General features: G+C 37.3%; 1 protein-coding gene across 1 annotated transcript in view; it reads left to right on the top strand.

Annotated features, from left to right (window-relative positions):
* Positions 1 to 26,091, top strand: part of TM9SF3 (transmembrane 9 superfamily member 3) — a 56,704-nt gene that overhangs the window by 23,448 nt on the left and 7,165 nt on the right. The window contains exons 4-14 of the mRNA XM_085312193.1: positions 1,998 to 2,158; positions 5,133 to 5,210; positions 6,930 to 7,061; positions 7,705 to 7,871; positions 10,610 to 10,704; positions 12,715 to 12,845; positions 21,532 to 21,671; positions 23,223 to 23,291; positions 23,386 to 23,532; positions 23,953 to 24,036; positions 24,176 to 24,252. Of these exons, the coding sequence (XP_085168319.1) occupies positions 1,998 to 2,158; positions 5,133 to 5,210; positions 6,930 to 7,061; positions 7,705 to 7,871; positions 10,610 to 10,704; positions 12,715 to 12,845; positions 21,532 to 21,671; positions 23,223 to 23,291; positions 23,386 to 23,532; positions 23,953 to 24,036; positions 24,176 to 24,252 (1,281 nt within the window). The remainder of the gene's footprint in view (positions 1 to 1,997; positions 2,159 to 5,132; positions 5,211 to 6,929; positions 7,062 to 7,704; positions 7,872 to 10,609; positions 10,705 to 12,714; positions 12,846 to 21,531; positions 21,672 to 23,222; positions 23,292 to 23,385; positions 23,533 to 23,952; positions 24,037 to 24,175; positions 24,253 to 26,091) is intronic.

Consider the following 26,091-nt stretch of genomic DNA (forward strand, 5'->3'; position numbering starts at 1 on the left):
TATCATGTCTTGCATTGTTTTTTTTCCATTATTAAATGTAATATATCATGCTGATTCACTTCGTTTGGGTTATCTATCCACTAGCAAGCATATAATGTATATACCATGTCATCTAATCAATCTTAAAAAAAAAAAAAAAATGTTGGTTTGTATTTCATAGCTGGATAAACTAAAACTTTGTCCTTAAATGGATAAAGTCATCTTCGATGTTGTCAAAAGAAAGCAAGTATTCTCTGCAGAAAAAGGATTCAGATAATGTTACTGTTTGCTGAGAACTCTAGGCAACTTGTGCTTAGTTCTGTTTTTGAAAGCAGACCACTTCTCTCAATAACTGGTAAAAAACTGGATTTGTGGCACTCCTCCTGTCTTCTGGCAAACTTCAGTTATGTTCTTTGTGGCTTTCCACCAGGATATGGCTTACTAATGTCAAAGTCAATTGACATGCCTGCAACCATTAATATTTGAAATTTTCCTTAAGAATTCCCCAAAATATCCAATAGTGAGTGCTCTACTTTCAGTAAAGTCTAGGCTTAAAATACGTTTTCTTAATCCTTTATAAATAAAGGTAATGACTTCAGACTACTGTTGGAAGGATTGCACTTTATTTCCTCAACTCAGAAAGGCAAGCAAATCTGTTTGGGTGCCTTCAGGTAAAATGATTCAATTTCATTTTTTTCTCTGGAATTGCTAGTCCACAGTAAAGTGTCTAGGCTTGACTGTCTCTGTTCTAGCACATCTCCTTAAGTATATGGAACATTGCTTTAATTCACTTTTGGGGGGAGTGACTGATCAGAATGCCCTTTAAGCAGCGTAGAGGTCTGGGTTGCCATCATTTTGGAGAACCCTCTGGAGCAGATGGCAGGCCAGGTGTTAGGCTGCATGGCAGAGCCGCGAGCTGGCAAGGTCCTCTCCTGTATGGGGGACTGCATAAGGCAGTTCTGACAGATGAGCATGACTAAAAAATATGACAAAGGAAAAAAACCTGCTTGAAAATTAAGAAGCACAGATAGTACAGAAGTGTCTTTCCTCCCCATACCTGCTCCTTTGTGGTACCCTTTTTGATATCCTTCACCTGCTTGTTTCCCTTTCCCTATTTTTGCATATTCTGGGTCCTGCTTTAATAGTGACTTTCCATCTTGTGAACCATCTCTGGATGATGGTCTAGACTTGAACAAAAGTTAATGTCTGCGGCCTGTGAACTCTGACAGCTACATTTGGCTTCTTCCCTTGCCTCTTCTCCCTGCCCTGCAGCATACAGTAACATCTGGAATTCCTCTGTAGCTTAAACATTTTGCAATAAGTTATTAAAAATAACTTAATCATGAGCTAGTTCTGAGTTCAGTTAACTGAACTCTGATGCTCCAGGAGCATCTGAGCAGTTTCCCATCGTGGATGTAGTGAGCATTTTCATGCAGATAGTATCTCTCTGATTTTTTTAGTAAAAGAAATGCGAAGTAGTTGAAAAATACGATTCTTGGCAAGTATCGTAAATACATGAGCAAATGAGAGCAAAAAGTGTGGTCTTGGGGAATCAACTAATGCAGAATACAGAACTGAGTTTTGAAAAGGAAGAAAAATTAGTGAAGGGATAATAGATGGAACAAGGAGATGGAAAAGTATGGAGGTCAAGGGCTAAGAGTTCATAGAATTTAAATCCATATTTGGCTAATTGGTTGTCTGAGAAGAAATTTATATAAAATTAGAAAAAATATTGTTAATTCTTCTTCCAAACATTATTGGTGCATCTATTTTTTTTTCTAGTGCTGTTACAGAATGTTTCTTGCAGATACCTGTGCATTAAAAGTGTAGTCTAGGTATCATAGTTGAAAAATACGATGTCTGCTGTGTTCTTTTCTGCTATAGCTGTATAGGTGCTTTTTTTAGCTGCTGAAAATTTTGTTAAATAAGAATATTAAAAAAAAAAAGATCACAGAGTATTTGAAAAGCAGGCCTGCAACTGATGCCTATATTTTAAACATAATTTATTTCCTATACAGGTATTGTTGGAGAAGCAGATGAAAACGGGGAAGATTATTATCTTTGGACTTACAAAAAACTTGAAATTGGTTACAACGGAAATAGAATTGTGGATGTGAATTTGACCAGTGAAGGAAAGGTGAAATTGGTACCAAATACAAAAATCCAGATGTCATATTCAGTAAGTAATTTGCTGATGTATGTGGTGTAATAAGCAGCTCTACATGGTAAAATATTCTATCTATGTATTGATATGTTGAGGTACATCAGAGGAAGATGCCTCCTCATTTCTTCAACTATTTTTTCATTACTGAGTTGTTAGATTTATTAGGAGTAAATGTAAAATGATGATTTTTTGAGCCACTTCAGACAAAGTGGAACTTCTACAATCTACAGAAAAATGTTTAGTTAGAAAAGGAAGATATCTAAAGATGTATAGAGGCTAGAAGCATCAAGGTTCCCACAATAACTAGATATTTTGCTCCGTCTTCAGAGCAGTGATGTTTGCATCATAGATAAGATAGCAGATGGTATCACTTCCCCCCACTCCCTCCTTGATTTGAACTGGAACAAGGAGCAAAACCCACCGTAAGCCTTTGTACTTTGCAGTCTGTTAGTTTTACATTTTATATATACACACACGTGTGTGTGTGTGTATGTATACATATATATATTTGCAATTCCAGTAAAAATTTGCCTTATTTGTATAGCTTTATTTATAAGATTTTCTCTGAAGTTTTCTACTTTTATGTTGAATTGCTATGATAAAATGTAATGAATAAACACATTTGTTAATGTGGGATGTTGGATTGTTAGTTACTATTTTGAATCTCCTTATTTATTTTTATTACCACCTTCATCTGTAAGCGATCACTTCTCATATGTTTACAAGACTGCATTCACACCCGAGTTCTTAATCCATTGGTTTCCTACCATCTGTTAGGAGTAGGTGTCACCATAAGATTTTATTTCAGAAGATATTCTTGTCACCGTTGTTTGTCTTATGCTGAGTAGGTCGTAAGATTTGAAGTGCAATTAACTATTTTCATATGTGCTTTCTAGGATTATGTTTGCACTACTCTTCCTATTTCTGTTGCAAAAATGGTAGTGGCACTTGCTTTGTTTTTCTTTTAAATCCCACTAGGATTGTGGAGTCCATTTGCTCTGTGTATTTTGAGGTAGACAGTACTGAGTAGCTGTAAGACATTAAAGCTAGATATTCCCTTTAAATATTTTCAGCATACAGTGCTCAAGATCTTACTTTCCATCTCTGTTGGCACCACTGGGCAGTTGCTGGGCTGGTGTGTGTGTGATGTTTAGTTCACAGGTTATCCTTATTTTAAGCAGTGTTTCTTGGTGGCAGATGCTCTAATTAGAAATGTATCTATTTAAAAACAATGTTGAAAACTATTAATGTTTTGAGCCTTTAATCTTGAACAAGCCTGTAATTTGAACTGAATAAAATTAATATTACACCTAAAAGTGAGTGTAATATCTGAGCGTTGGGATTTTAATCTGTCTCAGGGCTGTAGTGACCAATAGAGGTACTCAGTCTACACTTACAAGCTTGCTTCTGTGCTGAGTGAGAGCGTCCTGCTGGATGAGATAGTTTCTGATCATGCATTTAAATAAGGTATGCTGAACTGGAAATGCGCTGGTTTCGTAGGTACAAGTTCTGGTATTTCCTAATACTGAAATCTTTTGAAAAATTTGATTTTTTTTTCAGTGTAAATTTTTATTTAATTTCTGAAACTATGTTTAAAAATTCAAATTAACATGAACTTGCAAAAATTCTGAACTTTGTGCTACCATATTAGCACCATATTGTTCATCAGTACTATTATGAATTTGAAGTCCAAAGAAGTTCTCCATGGAGCTAATGAAGTAATTGAGCGCAGTGATAAGCTGATAGTATAGGAACAAATTCATATTTTTCTGGCAGATTTCAGAGTTGCTTATTGTCAGTGGAGGTGTACGGATTGGAGAATCCCATGGTATTAAAGTTTTCAGGCTACAGCTTTTAGCTTGTAGTTTTTAAAATGTTAATGACTGTTTTAGGGTTCAGCCTAATCCTTTTTATGCTGTTCCCTTCCAGCCAGCTTGTATCTCAGTTTATGCTCGTATTTTTCCTATAGTGTCTGTTTTAAATCTTGTCTTTTAAATCTCCTTATTTCTTTTCATCTCCCTTGCTTCTGCTGGGATGCTTTCTTTTGGTTTTGGGCACTATATTCAGACAATGTGAGTACAGGTGTTACTGCATGGCAGCAAAACAGACCTCAGTTGCGACAGGGGAGCAGCAGCAGTGGAAGTTACACTCAGTCTACAAAACACTACTGATATTCTCCTCACACCCCTTTCTATACAATCCAGTTAGCAGATGTTAGAAATGATGAGGAAAAAAAAAGTGTACTCACTGCCCACAAAATGCTTCGAAAAAATCCACTACTGTCTAGCACATCTTTCTTAAGCATATCTAGAAATACTTTATTTCCCTTACACATGCTATGAAATCTTGGACAAATTAGGTTGGATTCTTCAAAGGGCTTCTACAGAAGTGTACTATATACGTTAAGCTGTGTACTGCCCATAGAAGTTCTATATGCATGTGCTTTTAAGTTTGGGACGGGGAAGGAGGTTGTTTGTTTTTCTAAATACATTCTTAGAAATGATGATTCAAGAAAATTCATCGCAACACAAGCATCTGCTATGAAGAACATCCTTCATGAACTACTAGCTTGAAAGAACTGAAAATGGGGTCATTTACTGGAGACTTTATTTGGCGCCTTCAGTAAGAGTGTCAGCTTCTTCTGTAATCATGAAATGAGTTTATTGTATTTGACAGCTGGAAATTTGCATCTTTAATTAATCTAGTAGACACATTGACAACAGAAGCATGCAAGACTGATTTTTCCTTGTTCCTAAACATGTACAGAGAGAAGATTAGATCCATGAGGTGAGGTTGCTGATGTTCATTCTGTCTGAGCTGTAAATATCAGTCTTTAGGAGCCTCAGTCCTTTATTTTTGATAGACTTTGTATAATGTTTGAAGAGAAATCTGAAGTGGCCAATACGAAAAATGTTCTGAGTGTCTGTATGTGAGTATACCTGAGTATGTGTAATGAGTAAGTTTCAAGTGTAAACATTCTTCTCTTCAGGTGAAATGGAAAAAGTCAGATGTGAAGTTTGAAGACCGATTTGACAAGTACCTTGACCCGTCATTCTTTCAGCACAGAGTATGTAATGTTCTAAGACAACCTTACAAAATGTCCCGTTGAAATGGGTGCTTTAGTTCAGCATTTTTTTCTAGGCTGTTTCCATTAATTCTCTTCTGAAATGACAGGTGGGGTATTTGCAGGTGATTGGTGTCTAATTTATCTTCGGACATTTCATTTGTCTCCTTGATTTCTTGGTGGTATTTTTTAATTGAATTTTAAAATGTTGTAATCCTTCTAATTTTGAGCTTTTAAGTTTTCCTTTTTATTGAAATAGATAGGTTCCATCATGCATTGTACTGTTAAAGTTACAGAAATCACCTATCACTTTGTTTTGAATTTCAGGCCAAAAGGTGGTATACAATTTCAGCTTGGGTATGGGGTGTGTGTGTGTGTTTTTGGTTTTTCTTTAAATCACTGGCCTATTGCCTGCTTTGGCAAGCTATCTTCTGTCTCTTTTCTCTTTTATACAAACTTCTGAAATTATGTTAACATGGCACAGTCAGGGTTGGAAAACTATAGGGGTTTTTGGTGTGTGTTTTTTGCAAACATAAGCTTGAACAATTACACCCAATCTTAGAGTGAAATTACAAAAAACTAAAGCATGCTGGACTCCTAAAGCTCAAAACTGTTGCATTGTGTTCTCCTTGAGAAGTTAAAAAAAAAAAAAATAATAATAATTGAAGTAGCTGTGCAGTACTTCTGTTGCAGTACAGAACACAATGTAGAGACTCTCTGCTCAGAATCCAGTACTGCAGCAGTAGTTTATGTGCATTGTCTGAATCTTAGCTGAGATGGGACAGAGCTATTAGATAATGAAAGGGCATTTAAAAATATAGTAGTTCGTCTGATTAATCATTTCTGTTTATTCTGCCTCACATTTTTGATCTGGTCTGTAAATCTGTGAGGTTTTCGTGTCATTCAGCAAGAGGCAAAGATATGTCCCTCTTTTCAGTCTTGTGAAATTCAGCTCTAGGTCATCTGGTGCGACATGGAGCCTGCTGCTACTGCTGCTCTAGCAGTGAGCTGCTCTGGAACAGTGAGGCAGACAGCTCTATCACTTCAGCTTTTAAGCAACGCTTCTGTTGCTCAAACAAAATGACTATTTTTTAAGTACATTTCAGTAAATGTCTGCGTGCATGCCTCAAGCCCTCAGCAAATGCAAGGGAATTCAAGTAGATACATGTGTATGCTCAGAAGCAATGGAGTTTCAGGAGCACAACTGTACTTCGTTTTAGTGGAGTAACTGTAACTGGCGATATTACTTGTGACCTAAGTAATTGCAAAGCAAAAAGCCTAAGCCAGTTTGTGTTAACATTTGTGATGGTAAGCTGCAGTTATAATCTCCTTAAGGCTAGTATACTGAGCTGTATTTCTTTTTCAAGTTAGAGGAAAGAAGTACTGTTCAGAATTCAGTGAAAATCAGAGGATGTGCTTATCAGGCAGCCATGCATCGTGTTGCTTTTCCTTTGCCCTTGGTTAAGGGAAGCTGTATAGACAGTTTGAATTCTGCTGGTGCTTGATTAAGTCTTGAGCATGTCTGGCTGTTGACTATATGTATAGTATTTCACTGGCCTTTTTTAGTGGGACTTTCTGCAAATGTTACTTACAAAGTGAATATGTTATTACTTAGTGTAATAGCTTGTGCTGACCAGCTATGGTCCTAAGTAATAATATAGCCATATTGAAGCACATTGGAAATATTTACGGTTCTGAAATTTGAGTATTTTCTCTTCGTAGATTCACTGGTTTTCAATTTTCAATTCTTTCATGATGGTGATCTTTCTGGTTGGCCTAGTGTCTATGATATTAATGAGAACTTTGAGAAAAGATTATGCAAGATACAGTAAAGAGGAAGAAATGGATGATATGGTAAGATCTCTATTTGTGTGCTGATTTTTGTAAGACTTAACTGTTTTCACATGTTCATTGTGTTAGAATCTCTGAATTGCATTCTTCACTTGGACAGAAAACTGCCATATGTTTGTTTTGAAAGTGTTACCGGATTTCTTTGTAATATAGGACTTCCGTGTATGAGAATCCAAGAGTGTAACTTTCTGCTAGTGTTAAACAGCAGACTACCATGGGCTGAACTGGCATATAAAATCTGTGCAATCTGTTGTTTTTTAGGAGCCTTTTGCTCCTGGGTTGCAAACTGGAATACCAATCTGTGGTAGCTGCACTGATGTTTGTATCTTCAGTTAACTGAAGTCCCTTCTGCTCAGTGTGCAATAGAAGTCTGTGTAAAGCACAGTTTTCTAAGCCTTTCAGGGGACTCCAGGGATAGGGAGGAAGTCTGGTAGATTTTGCTGTATCATACATTCAAGTAGCAATTTTTGTTGTCGTAGAAAGCATCGGAAGAGCAATCTTTTCTCCTAGATGGCTACATTCAAAGACATTCCTACCCTTGAGGTTACTTTACTGAATCAAATCCTTAATTTATGCCTGGCATGTATTCTTCTGTCTTGATTTTGGTGACTAGACCTAAAACTGTTTTTGTTGTTGTTGTTCCTAGGACAGAGATCTAGGTGATGAGTACGGGTGGAAGCAGGTCCATGGAGATGTTTTTAGACCATCCAGTCATCCTTTAATATTTTCATCGCTTATTGGTTCTGGTTGTCAAATTTTTGCTGTGTCTCTCATAGTCATTGTTGTTGCAATGATAGAGGATTTATACACAGAGTAAGTGTGATTGTGCCATGTCTTCCACATATAAATACTTAAATGAACTAAATCATTACAAAACTGAATGTTCTAACTGTGGTCTGAAAAATTGTTTGAGAGTCTACAGTCAGGTGTAGTACTCAAAGAAGCTGTTTTTTTCTAAACTGTAAGGAAATTTTGTCCTACTATTACCATGTGACTGTCTCCTTATAAACTTGCATTTTTTTATTCCTTACTTTTTACATGATATATTAAGAAATTGTGGTTTGTTTTTCTGCAGTATTGCTGGTGGATTATATGGGAAATAAAGAAGTGTTAAAAGGGCACAGATTTCACTCCTGGTTTCATGTGGAGTGATGAGATCTTGCCGTTTCTGACCTCCTCCCCCACTCCCCCGCTCCCATGTTGTAAAGACTGCAGTGTGAGTTTAGTGTGCTGTGAATAGTCCTGCTTACTGCTTGCAATACATTTAAGTCAAGTTTATCTATGTGTTTTCTCAGAATTGGGAACTTTACCTTCTTTGGAATAAACACTTCCCAGCAGGTGTTGCACTAAAACCTCTAGAAGTAGTTGGGCTGTAGCCCTGACTGGAGAGAATTAATTTAAAACAACAAACAGTATTCTAGTTTAAACTTAACCCACCACTCACAGTTCACCCTGTTCTATTCCTTACCTTTTATCTATTTTTGAGGCTTTGGTGTTCTGGAGGAAAGATGAGCTTCCTCTATTTTTGTAGTGACCATGTTTTGGATACCATAACAAATAACTGTACAAGGGCTTAGTTCCAAGCAATGACTAAAATGCCAAATCTGTGTTCTGTTTTCACTTTCCCTTGTGTATACTGTAATTCTGGAATTTAGCAGATTGCAGTACTCGTGGCATGCCACTAGAGGAAGCTCTTGCTTTTGAATTCAACTGTCTTGTAATTCAGTGACTCTAAAAACCCACTCCGTGGTACCAGTATTGTGGTATATTTTCACTTGTCATGTGGCATTGTTTCCCTCCTTCTTCCCTTCAATTTTTTACATTTCTGGAGAGACTTATATACATGTTTTTAACTGGACAGCATATTGGCCCTTTAAGGTATGGACTGAAATTATTTCAGAATGTTTGCATACTATAGTGCAACTATAAATTAGTAACAGCAATTGTAAAGTATGTCAGAACAGGGATTTTGAAATGTGTGCTGTGGCCTTTATTGCAACAGAACTTTATATTACTCTCAAATTGAGTTTAATCCTGGGTATGCAACTGAGCAGTTGACCAAATCTTATACAGAAAATTCTTATGTTGAGGCAAGTAGAAGGTGAGTGAAGAAGGTTGTAACCCAGAATTATCAGTCTTTGCCCGTCAGTATTCTTCAGTCCTGTAAAACTCTTACAGACCACAGGGCTGACATCAAATAAAAGTCTCTCAGTGACATTTGATCATGGAAGCTATTAATTTATTCATGTTGGGTTGTGTTTTGAGAACATTTCCCATTAGAAGATTTGGAACATAAATAAGTAAACTTGAGAATAAGACATTTTGAGATCATTTCAAATTAGTATTTGCTGGTTGTGTTACAAATAACGTGCATCACTTCAGACACTGTGTAGTCTTGTAGATTTTTAATACATGCTTCTAAATTGGCTCAAATGAAGAAGGCGATTAAAGTTTGATTTCTGTCTAACAAGTGGCTTTCTAAAATGGAAATATTGCTTATTTTTAATAAACAAATGTTAGCACACTGATAGTTCAGTGTGTGTGACCAACAAGACACATTTGCTCAATTCAGGCCTTTTGGTGGTAGAAGTCAGTTGTACCAAAGGCGACTGCTTTAAACAGGGCAGGCATCCAGTGTTTGTCCATCAAAAGCCAAAATACCAAGAGTCCAGAATCACTCGGAATATCTCCAGGTAAATGATTTAGAGAGAGTTCAGCAAACTGGCTGAAATCCTTATATTGCTTACAGCTACAGAAGAGTCAATTGTATTGAAGGGGAAGTGGGAAAACATCTCTGTTCACGAGCAACGTTTATATCTTGCTATTCTTAGGTATGGATTAAAAATGTATTTTGGGATGGCTTTTATGATTTAAAATTATTAGCTCTGCCTAAAATTTTCAGAAAATACTACAAGATGAATGCTCCAGCATTTAATGAGGTGATAATTTTAAAATGACCAGCTCTTACGGTTTGACTCTTCTACCCTGATTTATAGCTTTGTTACAGCAACTACAGTGTCTGAATCAGGTTTTCTAATCTACTGTAAGAGGAACAAATACTTTCATTTTAAAAGTTAATATCTGAGACATGGCAGAAACATCATTCACAATCTTAGTATGTTTTTGTTAATATTGGCCTTTGTGTTTACCCAAGAATACCATTTATCTGCAATAGTTGAATCTTATGCTTACTGTGTTTCAGTTAAATAGTTCAGTTCTTACACAGGGTACACACATGCAAATATCAGAATATTTTGGTCAGAGGTGATATCTTGTGTTTATATTCAGCAGAATTAAGTACACATTAGGAAAGAATGTATTATGTCAGAACTCTTTTGTTTTTTCTTCCCCTCCAGATCAAATTAGATTTGGAATAAAAACAATTCTCATTCTTGTATAGACTTTAAAATTTAAACGTGCAGTGTCTCTTTAATTTTTACATTAGCTAGAATTATTAAATAAGTGCTGCTAACTTCGCACATTTTACTGTGATTTTTTGCTTTTGTGCTGTTTGCTTTTCTATTTCACTTACAAAAAATCACTTTTTCTAGGAGAGGATCAATGCTTAGTACAGCTATATTTGTTTATGCTGCAACATCCCCAGTGAATGGATATTTTGGAGGAAGCCTTTATGCTAGACAAGGAGGTAAATTGTTTTCATGTTTCAGTGTTTTAATTGTATTGTTAAGTGGAAAAGTTACTGTTTTCTCATCTGCACTACTGTAGAAGTGTCCTCATGAAGTTAGGGCATCCAGATGGAATTTATTAAATTTTTAACGAATGTAAAATATGTTGAGTATATTTAACCATCCTGTTATTTCCTCTTCGATATTGGCTGCGTTTTCTAACTGAAGGTAGCTGAAGTCTTTGGTTAATTTAAAAATAATAAGAACTAAAGAGCTATTAACAGGTGTATCCTTAAGAATTGCATGTTATACTCTTGTATACAGTTATGTGTGTCTGATGACATCCAGAGGGTCTAATAGACTCTCCCTGTTCTGTAGAATATGCTGTTAACAGTTCATGTCCTCTGCTCCAGATGATTCCCACATAGTCCTGCCCTACAGGGATTTGTGGGGGTTATGTTTACCAGCACTCAAAGGAAGGGTCTGCAGGACCTACTAAGCCATTAATCATGGATAGAGAAAACTGTTCATAGAATCTTTTTCTCAGAGAAGTTTATTCTGCTTTTCGTTGTGCTCTCTGCTTTGTACTTAAACAGAAAATGAGCGTCAGTAGAGAACAGAAGCCCAATAAAATGGGCATGATGTATTTGGACAGGCTGTCTTCAAGTGCTCTCTACAGTACCTCTGAATTATAACCAGTTACATCCTTGCAGTTCCATGAGCTTCATCTATCCCCTATACTGCAATAAGGGAGTAATCGGCATTTGTTACTTTCTGCAGTGCTTTAAGAAAATTAGTTCCAGTGAGCTTGCAAAAGGAAATTTGTATCTTTTTAGCAAGAAATATTGATTAGCGTTCAGTCTCCATGGCAGAGTCTGGAGGTCAGGTGTGTCTTTTTTTGTGGCTTGTGTAACAACCCATGTGAAGTGATTTGTACAAATGGAGATCTAGGTAATTTGGAGTTACTGGTCTAAAAATGTTGTACCACTTCAGTGGGCCTTGCTATATAGTTAAGCCAATTTTACATTTTGTCTACAGATCAAACATGCAGGAAGCCCTGAATTGCTGCTTATGTGGCTCATGGTGAAAAATTGTATATGATAGTCTTTGAAACATGTGCTGGGTTTTCTGGCTCTTTTCTACTTAGCATGTATTACAGCTGCATCTACATTATATTTAAATAAGTACAGTATTTAAGAGCTTAGAAAGTCAAGGTAATGCAGGTAGTAAAACACTTAAGTTACTGCCTGAGTTTTTTTTTTTTTTGGTGATGTGTTTTTGTCTTTTTGCTGTGGTGGTGTTGGTGGTGGTTTTTTTTTTTTTTTTTTTTTTGGTTTGTTTGGGGTTTTTTAGCTCCTTAGGGAGCTGTAGACATAATAACTACTGACAAATGAAATGTTGCTGTTGTCCTTACTGTCCAAGTTTTGGAAATCATTTTCCTTCTTCCTTTTCTGTTGTGTATTAAAAACTGTGATATTGTGCTTTATACATCAATAGCCATTTTCTTAAAGCTTCCTAAAGGTATGAGCCAGTTTAGTTTGGTCATGGTAACTGGGAGCAAGTGCTTCTTGAATGCAGCTGTGGTGCTGTGCTGGCCCGCGGAGGAGCGCAGAGCTCTTGCACAGTGCTGCCGTGGTAATGGGCTGTGAGCAGGCTCTGCACAGAGCTCACTCTGGTACCTCTGTCAGTGCTATTCTGCAGCCTAGGTACATGCTCACGTTTCATACCTTTCTCCTTCACCAGCTAGTCAGCATATGCTGTTGCTTGGGCCAGAACCTGCTCACACTATATCCCCTTTCCTTGTCTTCTCCTCTGGCCAAATAAATCAGCTTAATATCCTGCATCCTGTGAATTTCTAGGAGCCAAATAAAACTCTTAATTGACTCTTGTATGTATGTAATGTGTTCTTACTCATCTTTTCGCTTTTGGGGGGAAAAGAAACCAAACACAAATTCTGGAGAACTTGCTGGTAACTTCTGAAAAAAATACAGCGTATCTTATCAATTCTCTTGGAATGTCCTTTCTTACAGGAAGGCGATGGATAAAGCAGATGTTCATTGGGGCTTTCCTTATTCCAGCAATGGTGTGCGGCACTGCCTTCTTCATTAACTTCATTGCCATCTATTATCACGCTTCAAGAGCTATACCCTTTGGAACAATGGTGAGTCATTTTAACAGAGAATTTAAACAGCATTGCAGACACAAGAAAACTATCTTTTAATCTAAATACAATTGTGACTCATAGCTTCAGCTTCCTAGTTAGAGAATTATTCTGGTGGGATTTTCAGGTGCTGTAAGAAAGATTTGTTTTACTTAAAATAAACAACAGCTGCTGGAGGCCAACAACAGTCTTCTCTCTTCTCAAAATGGCATTTCTGCTGTGTATTCAAGTCTCGTGTTATAACAACTTTAAGAATAAACTAGGAAGTTTGCAACTTTACTTCTCTTCTGAATGGCCAATGCGAACTCTGAATGGCCAATGCAAACTGATTATAAGCTAAAATACAGAAGCAGTCCAACTGAAAGCCACTTCCAGATCATTGCAATTAAGCAGTAAAAATTAAAATTAACAAAATCATCTAACAGTGTAAGATGAGAAGTCTTGAGCAGTCCTGGCTTTAAGAAAGGGAATCGCTCTTTTCACATTCTGAAGTGATGTTTAGTGTCCGGATATAGTCTACTGTCTGTGTTTTAACTATGTCACTTGAAAAATGCTGGTCGGATTACTTCCTTATTTAATCAGGATGACTTTTCCTGTATCTCATGGCTCTTGTTAGAATTTTGTTTGCTCTCCTGACCCCTGCAAGTAAGCTGAAGGAAATAATTGCTTGGCCCTTGGATAAAGCTTCTGTTTGACCTTAAGAGAGAGAATTTTGTGAGAGCAGAATTTTTTTGAAAAGTGTATGGTGGAACTGCCTTTTCTGTGATTATTATTCAGTAGCGCTACTAACTTAAGTGAGAGATTGATTGCATAAAGGCAGGCTTGTTTTTTCTGCAATACCTGTAATAAATCTTGAGATTTATTACACTTTTGTAGCCCCCTCTATTTGCATGCTGGTTTTTATGACATGCTAAATCATTTAGTCTCTTCAGAGATGCTTGAGAAGTCTTGTATTTCTGCTTAGTTTAAATCTACTACAAAATGAATGTTGGTGTCAAAACATCTGTCTTCATGAGTTCTAATATTAGAGATATAATCAAAATCAGTATGTGACTGAAAATGCTTAAAAACGCATTGTAAAAGAATGAATGTTGTAGAAATCACAGAAGATAATAAAAAAGAAATCACTTGATATATACGTTGCTGATTGTAGTCACTTCCCTATTAGTATTTTCGGTGCTCATCTAAATACCACTTTTTACATTGAATTAGTCAGTCATTATAAGACCACTAAATATAGTATCAAGTCTAACATGTTTATAAACTGTTTGCTTAATTTTTCTAGTTCTCATCTTCAAGAAGTTAGACAGAAATTCAAACTTTGACTATGTCTATATTAATCAGTCTTTGCCCAAGAGGAATATTGTATTGGTTTTTCTTTCCTAGGCTAGTGACCATACATAATACTTTTGGAAGGGTTTACAACATTAGTCTCTGACATGTATAAAGATGCTCTGTTTTACTGCAGAGCAAGCACTTACGATATCACATTTGTATCTTGTACTCTCATGTGGAGTTCAGGAACGCTGATGGACTTTCACCTGTATTGAAATTTGTCTTGTAATTCTGTTCAACTAATTAGTATTTTAAGATCCTGGAAACGTATGTACAAAAGCAAATGAGCATATAAATCTTGAGGGGTCACTTAACAGGATGTTAGGATTCCTTAATCACAGTGATTTTAATGATTTCAAGGTTTTCCGAATGTGTTTGAATCATCATGACTGTAGTAGTAAAGCTTAAGTGGAGTTAGCAGACTTGTAGGAGCAGGTTGTGGATAGGAAACTTCACTGGAATAGTCAACGCTTTAATGAATTCTAGTCAACTAATGAAGCTGGTTTATAGAAAGAAATGAAATTTGTTTGGAATTTAAGCATGTTGTGCTTAACATCCCTGGGAATTCCTCTGTGTAGAAGTGCCTCTTTGTGTTTATCCACCCTTGTTTCCAATGTAGAGAAGCCTCCAGAATTGTCTAGTGCAGACTTGCTGCTACTTTCTTGGGGAAATAAAATCTCTGCTATCCAAAATGCTAGGACTCAAAGATGACTTCCTTTACCCTGGGATGTCTGAAAACACTCTCCTTGATTTAAAATGCTAGCAAGAATTATCACCTCTTCTTGAGCCATGTAAATCTGGAAAAAGCAGAAACTGAGTTGCTGAAAAGAATCGCTGAGCAGAAAGGTTGCTAAGAGACTATGCTTAAATATGGCATCTGTAATTTGCCCCATTCGCGTACCCACTCTCCAGTGAACCACTAGGCACAGTCTTCCTTCTGTGTCTTCATTCTTCCCTCCAGAGAGGTTTTCTATTGAAATTGAGAAGGGCAAAGTCACAGGGAAGACATCCAAACTAACATACAGCAGCTGCACCTTTGATCTACCTGGCATGTGCTCTTCAGCACTGGGTGTTTAAATGCTCAAACTGATTGGGCCTTTCAGGACGCTCATACACCTCATTCTCATTTCAGTCTGATTTGAATTTCAAAGCTTCTTTCACCTTGTCCATCTCATTGCTGATGTCTGGGATCTCACTGTAGCTGTGGCAGCAGGGACAGGGAAGATAATTTAGTTTGTATCTGAAATTATTCTTCAGCCTTGAGGTTCTGCCTTTACCCCTTTTGGGTTTACATGCAAGCCCTCTGCTTACAATGTGACAAACGTAATGTAGCAAAATACATGGTAAGCCTGAACAAAGGCTTAATATCTTTCCTGGGATATCTTTCAACTGCCCTTCCCTTCAAAATGTAATAAAGAATGTGACAGATTTTATTCAAATATAAGAGCTTTTAAAACTTAATGGTTTAAACCTTTCAACTAGAGTGCTTAATTTTCCCTAAGCATGTGAAGGAGATAGGAAAGTCTGGTTTCCTCATCATCTCTTTATCTTCACAGAAATGCAGTGGGTGCTGTTTGATTCTTTACTCTTTTGGAGCCCAAATTTTTGTTAAGAGTTCTTTATTTATTATGTCTTATTACTGGTGAACATAGTTTTTCTGAAGGTGTAGTACACATTGGCTTACCTTTTGCCATTTTAAGTCAGACTTTTCAGTATACTTACCTATTATGCTTCTTTTGTATTGAATTTGAATTATAAGCAGTAAATGGAGCGTGGAACAGTTGTTATAAAAAGAATTTCAGATGGTGGCAAGTAAAGTGAGCTGGCTGCACACCTTCAGAGGGAGTGTTGTAGAGGTTCTATGCAAAAAATGCGTAGAAAGTAATGCAGTATTTCTGTAGAGTAGAGCACAACTTGAATTTAAAGAGACCATCTTAGTTCTGGTATTTTACAGTTTATGACTGCTTATGTTGATCTGTGCAAAGTACATACCATAAGGATTTCCATTAAGACTTACCTTAGTGTGACTAATATTTTATTCTAATTGCAGAATCTAAGCAGCTTGTATTAAACTGCTTAGAACATGCCATTTCTGTTTTGTTTGAACTAGTGAATTCTTGTGTAGCTAAGACTTCCAGTGTACGTTTTTAGTGATTTCATTAAATAGTGTTATGCACCTCTAATTTCTCTTGAGATCAAGACCTTAGTGTTTGCATCCATTATACCTTGTCTAAGTTAGAAAAAAGTGGTGTTCACACCAAGAGATAGCTTAATCCAGACTGCAGCTATCCCCAATGGCTGCAATTTGACAGGAGCGTGGGCTACCACTGAAAAAGGTAGCCGCACAGGTTTTCATGCAGCGAGCTGGATCAGGAAATGATCTAGCTGAAGTATACCTGGCCAAGAAAGAAAGCAAGCTATATGCTTTCAGCAGAATGCTTTCTTTGCTTGCTTGAAAGCGACTAAGACCTTTATCAAAAAAGACTTGCTTATCCAGAAGTAGACAGAGTTGAACACTTCTAGCTAAATTTTCAGCAGTTCAATTTGCTTCTCAAAGCAGCACTATAGATTGGCAATTTAATTGTAACAGCATAAATAACACTTTATTTTGAAGCCTTGTGTTCTTTTCTTCTGTGTGATGTTTGAACAGATTAAGTGTATGAAGTTGTTTCACTGTACAGTTTCGATAACCTCTATATTGGAGAGCTTCATGCTGTCTGCAAGTGCAGTTTTGGTAGCTGACAGGAAAGATCAAACTTCTACTGCTTTGACAGTTAGTTTTTATTGCATTTCTCCCTTGTGCATTAAGTAGTGAAGGCACTGCAGCCTGCCAGTAGCTGTTTAATATTAGATATACTCATAAAAATTTTAATTATCAGCTTTGAATGATGTTTAATATACAGTTGTCAGAAAATGTGAAACAGGTGGTGGTAGAACATAATTTATATCCCTCGTAACAATGTTTCCTTTCAAATAAGGAAAACTGTGTTTTGCGTGTTCAGTCAAGGGCAATAGAATATTCTTTCCTCCTCAAAAAAAGGATTAGTAAGAATGAAAGCTTGATGGCATAGATCGTCTGTCCTGTGGCAACTGAAACTTCTGAAGTAAATCAGATGTTCATGTGTAAATGTGATATTTCAGAATATTGTAATGTGTACTGTATAGTATTGGTTCTGGAGAGTGTTTGCATGATGGAAAATTGGGTTTGCAGATGTAGGTTTGCCTAGGTTTTCTTATATTTGTGTTGTCTAAAGTGGTAGTTAAAACTGTTCTCTGTATTTTTTGGCAAGGTGATGTTACAATAATAATTCTCTTACAAGGCTTGTTAGGACCTAATTCTGATGTCTGCACTGGTCATGCAGAAGCTGTTATTGTTCAGATGATACTGCAGTCTCAGGCAGCTTTTTTTGAGTATGTTACTGGCAACCTCTAAGTGGAGTCCTGAGAAGTGTCTGATGCCATCTTAGAGCTCCGGTGCAAGGGCAGAGCACAAGTCTGTTGATCCTGTCTTCATTTCCTCTCACCATCTGTGATGGTGATATGGAGGCCAGTATGTGCCTGAGCTATTTCTTTTACTGTGTAATGTCATTCTTTGAAACCTGTAGGCAAAAATCTCTCAACTTGATTTCTTTTAATTAAAACGTGTGCCACAGTGTCCTGTGTTTGCTTTAGACTGAAGGTTTAAATATTGCCCAACCTGTATCATCATTGTGATTACCCCTGCAACTTGTGACAAGAGGTGATACCTGTTCAGTTTGGGAGGAAATGGTGTCTTCTGCTCAGATCCTTTGCTTTAAAGACAATATAGTAGGAATAACATGGTGCACAAGCTAGAAGAGCCGGTTACTTCCACTTTGCATCCAGAGAAAACTATTACTGCCAAGAATGGGAAAAAATAATTTTAGCATGCCTCAGTTTGAACAAGCAGACTTGCTTGGGGCCAGACAGTAAGTTGAGAGCAGAGAAGAGGACGCTGTTGACATCAACACATTGTGAGCCCATCCTAACCAGCACCAGTCACGTTGCTCAGCCTCCCGAGAGTGCTCGGCTATCCCAGAGGGCAGAACGTTCATGGTTCTCAGCTTGGAGAGCGTATCAGAGTCGGGTGGAAGTGGGAGGCATTCCCAAGTCTGCAGTATGGTCTATTCTTGCTCATTTTGGGGGGCTTCTCTTTGCACTGCAAAAATCATCTCAGATATTTGTAGACTCTTGAATGGCTTCAGGAGAAAGAGGAAAATGCATTCCTCTTCCAGCTGCCCTTGGAACATAACATTAAGACAAGTGGCATGTTGTTTAACAATGTGTTGCCTTTATCTAATGTTACTTACTAGATTTTACCTAACATTCTAGTGGTTCTGGCTGAGAACAGTTTATTTTTTTAGCCAGATGGTTAAAATAGTGAACAGTCTTACAGCATTGTCAGTCATGGCTTGGCTGATCTGATAGTGAAACCACAAGTGTGCAGGTTTTCTGACGGGTGCTAGTGACAGGCGTACTGGGAACAAGTTGGCAGTACTTACTGAGGATGTTATTCAGGAATCTTGGTCTGTCTCAGCATATTTTATACAGATACACATTTTAGAATTCAAAGCTGTTGGTGGGTCAGCCTCCCAGACGACACAACAGCTATGCTCTGCAGAAACAAGTGAGACCTACTCCTTTCCTGCCTGATTTAAAGCCGTTCATCTCTGTGTTTGATGTCACTAGGGTGAGGTGATATTCCCTGCCTTTACCTGCCTTTTTTTATCATCTAGGAGTTTGCTTTTTAATCAGTAAGTAGCACTGGATGGTCCTTGTATGGTTCATTGTCTGAGGTCATATCCCCTCCATGAGGATTTTCCACGATGGACTTATTTTGCAAGGTAGACAGTTAGGAAATTACAGATTTTGGTTCCAGGTGAGCTCAGACTGAGGCTGTTGTTAAGACACTTCCTTTTTGCAGTAAAGCAGTGGATTCACTATCAGTCTACCTAGTCTGAGGTAATTTCTGAGATGAAGAAATGAAGCCAGAAACATCGTGATAACACTGCACTGTAACAGTTTCATGTGGATGAGTAACAGGGATGCCCTTTCACACTGCCTATATTTGATCTCGCCATTTCAGCCAGCTTTGAAACCTGCCTGCAAGAGCCTGACTGAAATTGTGGACAGAGATGGCCCATGGCACCCAGAAATCCTTGTGCAGTTAGGAAACAGCCCCAATAAAGCAAGCTGTTCTTCCAAATAGAAATGACTTTCAGTGTGGTCAGGCCCCAAATTCTTTTGATTCTGTCCAGGCCTTGATTCTTGAATGTTTTTTCTACCCACTGCACCTTAAACAAGCTGTGACTTCTTGATCTAGAACTGCTTAAATTTGTTGAGGACTGTTTTGATTTATTTGACTTCATAGTAGTGCTTTTTATCATGTCCTGTGATGTTGAAGGATTTTAAAACGGTTTTAATAAATGTAGGACTCAAAATGCTGCTGTTTGTTTCAGAATATTTTTGGCATTTTGCTCTGAAAATTCTTACCTGCTTATTCTTTTATCCAAGTTGAGCAGTTTTCAAGAGCAAAGTCGCTGAACCTGCATCCATTAAGTGAGAGTGAAATAGTTATACACTTCCTTTGAGAATCATTCTTGGGTGACCTCGAAGTCCTGCCTAAACCACTCTGCTTGCTTACCAGTGTTTTTTTGCTATACTGTAAGATAGATGGGAGATACTAAATGTGTAGTGAACTCTGCTTTATTAGTGCTGTCAGATGTAAAAACTACTTAGTGTTGTCCTATTTACAACTGAAGCTTCAAGTTCTAGTGGCTTGTGATATTAATGCTTAATTAACCTCCTCTTAAAGAACTATAAAGCAATTTGGACAGTGCTTCTGCTTGTTGCTCATATGCTTAGTGTATCTCTCCTGTGAAGAAGTATCAACGTTACTCCATCCAACTTCAGGCAACATTTTTCATCCATATCTGACCCAACCAATAATGGTGTGCAAGTCAATAGACTCACTTTTGTCAGATATTGCCTTAAACTGGTGAAATCAACTTAATGCTAGATTTGTATCAAGTTAATGTAGTGCTACTCCTTTTCCTGTGAAGCCTAGGGGTTCTCGCTTGTCAGCTGCCTGCAGTAGGTTTCCATAGAGATGATGTATATGAAGAGCCTTCGTTTATCATGGAGTGACTGTTTTCTATACGTGTCAGTGTGGTCCTCTCTCCCTGGTATGGGATTAATCTGCGGCTGTGGGTAGCATGTATCATGATGGGATACAAGAAGAGTGTGGCAGCTTTGTCCTTGCTCAGGAGGTGCAGGGGCAAGGCATGGGGCAACAGTACCCTTTAAAAGGGTGTTTTTCATATATTTGCATAGGGAGGTTCACACCCTCAGTATTCAGAGGAACTATGGTTATTGCATTACTAGAAACAGTTCTATCTTTAATTATCAGTATCAAAAATGTATCAAGCTATGTAATGCTCATTCATTTTTGTTGAAGAGAGAATATCTTACTAAATACTTACAATTTCCTGTTTTGGAAGATAAGAATGTGTTGCCTTCTGTGAACAGCGAAAGTAGTGTTACATGCATGTATTACATGAAAGATGATTCACGGCAACGTTTTCTGGAGGGTGCTCCATCAAAAAGAGCTAGAATACAGGCTGGGTTTGGCTGCAGTGTGCATAAACCTAATCTGTATTTTTAGATGGGGTTATTGTGCTTGTAAACCGAGTATCTGTACATACCTATTTGTGTCTTTGGCATCTGTGTTCTTAATTACCTGGTTTGTGGATAGTGGAAAAACTTAAGCCCAAAATTTTGATTTGTAGCATTCTGACATGGCTTCAAAATTCTTGTTTGGACTTTTTTTTGGGGGTGATATTTTTGTATGTAATGAGCTAACAGCTAGAAGTTAATTCCAAGGGATAACACACTGTGCAAAACTTGAAGAGAAACTGTCAAAATCCTCTCTAATGAAGCAACATGAAGAATTCCATTTCATGTTTTTGTAATGTATTGAGTATAGTGGTTAGAAGAAAACAGTTAAAAAAAAAAAAAAAAAAAAGAAAGAAAAGAAAAAAAGAAAAGAAAGAAAAATCCCCACCCAAACCAAAAAAAAATGGGATATTTCTGTTCCCCGATGCAAGAAAATGCTCTGTTCTATACTAAAACTTTTCCCTAATATTTATTAGAAGTTTCTCAGGAAATAAATACTTCTTTTGATAAAGTAGGTGCTGCAGGTAAAGGTATTGTCTAGTGTGTCGTAATGAGGAGTATGGTTCTGCGATGATAACAACTGAGCACTAATATATATATGGGGTGGGTTGGTCATATCCTTTTCTGTCTCCTCATCCCTGATTTTTTTAATTTACAGGTGGCAGTGTGCTGTATTTGCTTCTTTGTTATTCTTCCATTGAATCTGGTTGGCACGATTCTTGGCCGAAATCTGTCAGGGCAGCCTAATTTTCCATGTCGTGTCAATGCAGTTCCTCGCCCCATACCGGAGAAAAAATGGTAAAGACAAGTGCACGTAAACTACATGTATTTGCTTCAGGACATTTAAAATAACTTTTAAGGTGTAATCACTAAAAGTTTTTCTGGAATAACTTTTAATGTTTAGATTCAGATTTGTCTAGAAGAATGCCTCTACTGAAGTTTTCTTAATACAATTTTTCTCTTGAATAAAAATACCAAGCACAATTAATGGTTAATAATTGTAGCAGCTTTTATAGTCCTGGATCGCTAATTTACATTTGGCCTGAATTGCTGTTCAGTCCCTTATGTAAAAGGGATGGGCCCAACCCAGTTCCTATATGGCTATCTTGAAATTAAACCTCTCCTCTTTAGTTAATGTCTCTGACAGATTTAGGATTGAACATGCCTTGGAGGCAGAACTGTTCTGCTTGATGGTTTCCACGTTCAGGCTGAGGCACATTTGCAAGGTGATAGTGGGCAGAAGTTTGCAGTCCTGTTCCCTGTTTTGCACCTTTTTGGATGGCACAAAGCCAAGTACACAGTTTGCATTGTGAATAAGCGTTAATTATTTTTGAAGTGAATGTATACGGATGCCTAGCCTAAGTAGGCTTAGCTTTTTGGAGTATCACAAATGCAATCACTTTTTCCTATTTCATTCTGAGATGGAAGCAGCAAGCTATGGAAATAATATCCTCAGAGGATTTTTTTTTTAATAGATTTTTCTTGCCTTCCCTGTTCAGAGGAATGGAACAGATGGGGTAAAGGGGGCACTGAGAGATGTATACTTGCAATATCCAGGAAGTGCAGTACACTTACTCTGTTGTTAGTGGCAGGTTGTGCAGCTGAGAAGCTAGGATTTGATTTATAGCGTGGCCTGTATTGTGGGAAACTGATGCTTTTTGCTGGATCAGGATGACAGAGGAAAAGAAATAAGATACTTTTCAAGAAGATGAAATTACACGCTATCAACTTAGACAAGTCTCCCTATAAATAATTAAAGAAGCTGCAAATTAAATCATTGCTAGCTAGATTCAGTATCATTGCAAGTACTACAAAGAGGTCACCTTTAGTAAGTAACAGTATCATGTACAGGTAACTGAGTAATAATTTTTGACCGTGTGCTCATCACGCGCTGGCTCAGTATAGCATTAAAAATATACAGTGATTCTTAATTATATGACCATTATCCTTTTAAAAATTTTCTTTGAAGTATTAGATGTGTGACCATCAACAGCATTGAGTTTTCAGTGACCTCATTCGAGGCTGGTGGATGTTAAGGGATTTTGATTGTTAGTCCTTTTTTGGCAAGAAGGATTACTTCTGTAACCTTTAATGCTGGTTAGAACCATAACATTATTTCTGGAAATGGATGTAAACTTATGTTTTGTTTTGGGTTCCCCAAAAATAACTTTTTCTCACCATACGCATGACATCTTCGGGGGGATTTTCTTTCTAACATGCTGATAAGAGACAAAAATTCTCGTTAGCATGCCTTTTAAATATATTCTTGCAGCTGTTTTTTTTGTCTTAAACATATGTTTATAAATGAAAAATTAAAATTGTCCCTAAACAAACCTTAATATCTTTCAGGTTCATGGAACCAGCTGTTATTGTTTGCCTAGGTGGTATCCTCCCCTTTGGATCAATTTTTATTGAGATGTGAGTCTGTCAGCTATTAGTGCAGTTGATTCAAACTGCTAGTAATTTGAGTCTTATTGCAATATCATCTGCATATTTTGTTTATTCTCTTCAGGTATTTCATTTTTACTTCATTCTGGGCTTACAAGATCTACTATGTTTATGGCTTTATGATGTTGGTTCTGGTTATCCTCTGCATTGTGACAGTTTGCGTGACTATCGTTTGTACATATTTCCTGCTAAATGCAGAGGATTACAGGTGGTAAGTATTGTATTTTTTGCACAGTTGACCAGAACAGGAGTATTTTCTATGAAAATATTGATTCTTCAGTCTAAATGGGTCTTTCAAAGTGTCCCGTGTCTAGGTCTCAGCTCTGAGGAGTAAAAGAAGGCAGAACTTGATTATTCATGCCTGCTTCTTGCATTCTTTCTGTGCAGGAGCTATGCATGTGCCTACGTACATATTTAAAAGTCAGTGCTCACAGGAATATCGGGAAGGTTCATTATTTGATATCAGTGATAGCTGCTGCCTTAGAAGCTTTTGTCATTTGAAGCAGACTACGTGTAGATTTTGTCAAATTTAAATAAGTGTATAGAATCAGTACGCTTCTCAAGGCAGATATTTTAGCCTGTTGTGCATCTGTTGTGGTTAGATGTGTAATGGATGTGTGTTTACTTCCAGGCAATGGACAAGCTTTCTTTCTGCTGCATCAACTGCGATATATGTTTACATGTACTCCTTTTACTACTACTTTTTCAAGACAAAGTAAGTGGTAGTTTTCATGCTTGACTATCAGATTACTATAATGCCAAAGAAGTTTTTTTTTAGCGTGCTTTAGAATGTAGAATAATTCATATTGAGGAAGAATGGGAAATAACCTGGCAATTTTTTTTTTCCCCTCCAGGATGTATGGCTTGTTTCAAACATCATTTTACTTTGGTTATATGGCAGTATTTAGTACAGCTTTGGGGATTATGTGTGGTAAGTTTCAAATATATTGAAAATTTGCTGTCAGAATTGATTAGACTGTCACGTTTCTGATTTTAGTTCTGTGGTGTTGGTAGGGAGTATGTATGTGTATCAGATGTGCCAAACAAAGCTTCCAATCTTTGAAAATAATCTTACAGCTCTCTTGTTATATTTGGCTCATATTACTAGCATAGGAGGTTTCTATGGATTGTTTCTTCAGATAGGAAATAATTTTTATGTATTGTGCCAAGAATTTCAGCCTCAGTGTTGGGTCAGAATACAGTAACAGATGTATTTTCAACACACCAAATTCTGCAAAATAAATAGAAGTTAAGCTGATTCCACGTTAATGTTTTAATGTGCAGTTTTTACCATTGTCCCAGTACAAAACACTCATTAAGGCATCAGTGGTACCCCATCCTGACGATGCTACCATCTGTATCTTGTGGCGTATGTATATGAAGGTGACCAGTACAGAAAGAACTGAAACTTTGGGATAGTGTTTGAGAAATAAGTGTTGAAATACTCACAGATGAGGAGAGAACAGATGTGCTTTTGTGTCAGCTGGGTTTCATTGCTTGTTAAGATGTTATCTTGACAAATGTTTAAAGGAAAAAAAAAATACTTTCTATAAAGGCCATCTGATGAAGTCAGGTGCACTTGTCCACCTGTTAGCTTTATTTTAATCCTTCACTTTGACTTCCAGAAAACGTATGATTCTTCTGCACTTTCATATGATGTACTTTGCTTTTTAGGTGTGATCCTAATTTCACACCTTTCTTGTCAGTGAATGAATAGTCCTGTAGACTATAAAGATTTGAGACCCGTGATGCCTTGTAGGACTGGACTTTTTGTAAAGTGTGGATTTCTTGATATCCCAAGAAGGTAATTTCACAATGCTTCATAAAAAGGAGAGAAAATCATTCCTAACTGCTGAGTACCTGTTTCTTTTCTCCCTCATGAAGTCTAATTTTGTCTCATCAAGTTCTTGGCACATTGCAAGACTTCCCTGCTGTTCTGGAAGTCTTGCAGCCATTTTTTTCCCTTAATAGGCTTATACTTTTCAACTCTAAATCTCTTCTTTTAAAGTGTTTGGGCTGGTATTGATTAAAATGTCTGTGATGCAGAAGCCAAGCTTGCCCACCAGTTTCTGTAATTAAAATATTTTTTAAAACATTGAAAACTGAGATTGTCAAATGTTTTCCTGTCACGATGAGGCATTACTTGATGGAACATTAGAGCAAGCTTTAAACTTTTCAGAATCAGAAAATACTTGTTTTATGTGTTGAATTGTATTCCTGCAGCCCTATTGAGCTTTTTTTTGTGTTTAAGTGTGTGTGTGTTGGAAAAGGAGCATTGAGATTCCTTCTTACTGAGGACTCCTATTTTCAGCATGTTGAGAGGGGGAGGTGGAAATTCCCTGTCAGAAAGCATTTGTCCGAGGAACTGGCTGCCGTTGAAGGCTAACAAAGACATTTGTGTTAGAGAATTGTGCAACGTGCATGCTACTGACTGTACATTTCCTGTGAAAAGTGTGTAGAGCTGTGCTTTCAATGCTCATGCATATGGGTATGTTTGGTAACACACAGTTGAGTACCAGATGAACTAGCTGGGATTCAGAGCAGCCACAGGGAAAATATGTGTAGGCTGGTATCATCTAGCTCTGTTTTAGTGCTCCTGACTAGACTTAATGAACTCAAATCCCATATTGGTGGGATGCTTTAATCCGCAAAGTCTGCTGCCCTCTGCAGAGCATCTGATATCTGGGGCAGGACAGTAGGGAGCCCATGAGAACTTGCGAATCTTCTGAGCTCCCCATGCCTTCCCTCTTAGTGACAGAGAAGGATAAAC

The sequence above is a fragment of the Rhea americana genome, unplaced genomic scaffold (genome assembly GCF_003343005.1).
Source record: "Rhea americana isolate MKP2758 unplaced genomic scaffold, rheAme1 scaffold_36, whole genome shotgun sequence".
In the NCBI taxonomy this organism is placed as follows: domain Eukaryota; kingdom Metazoa; phylum Chordata; class Aves; order Rheiformes; family Rheidae; genus Rhea; species Rhea americana.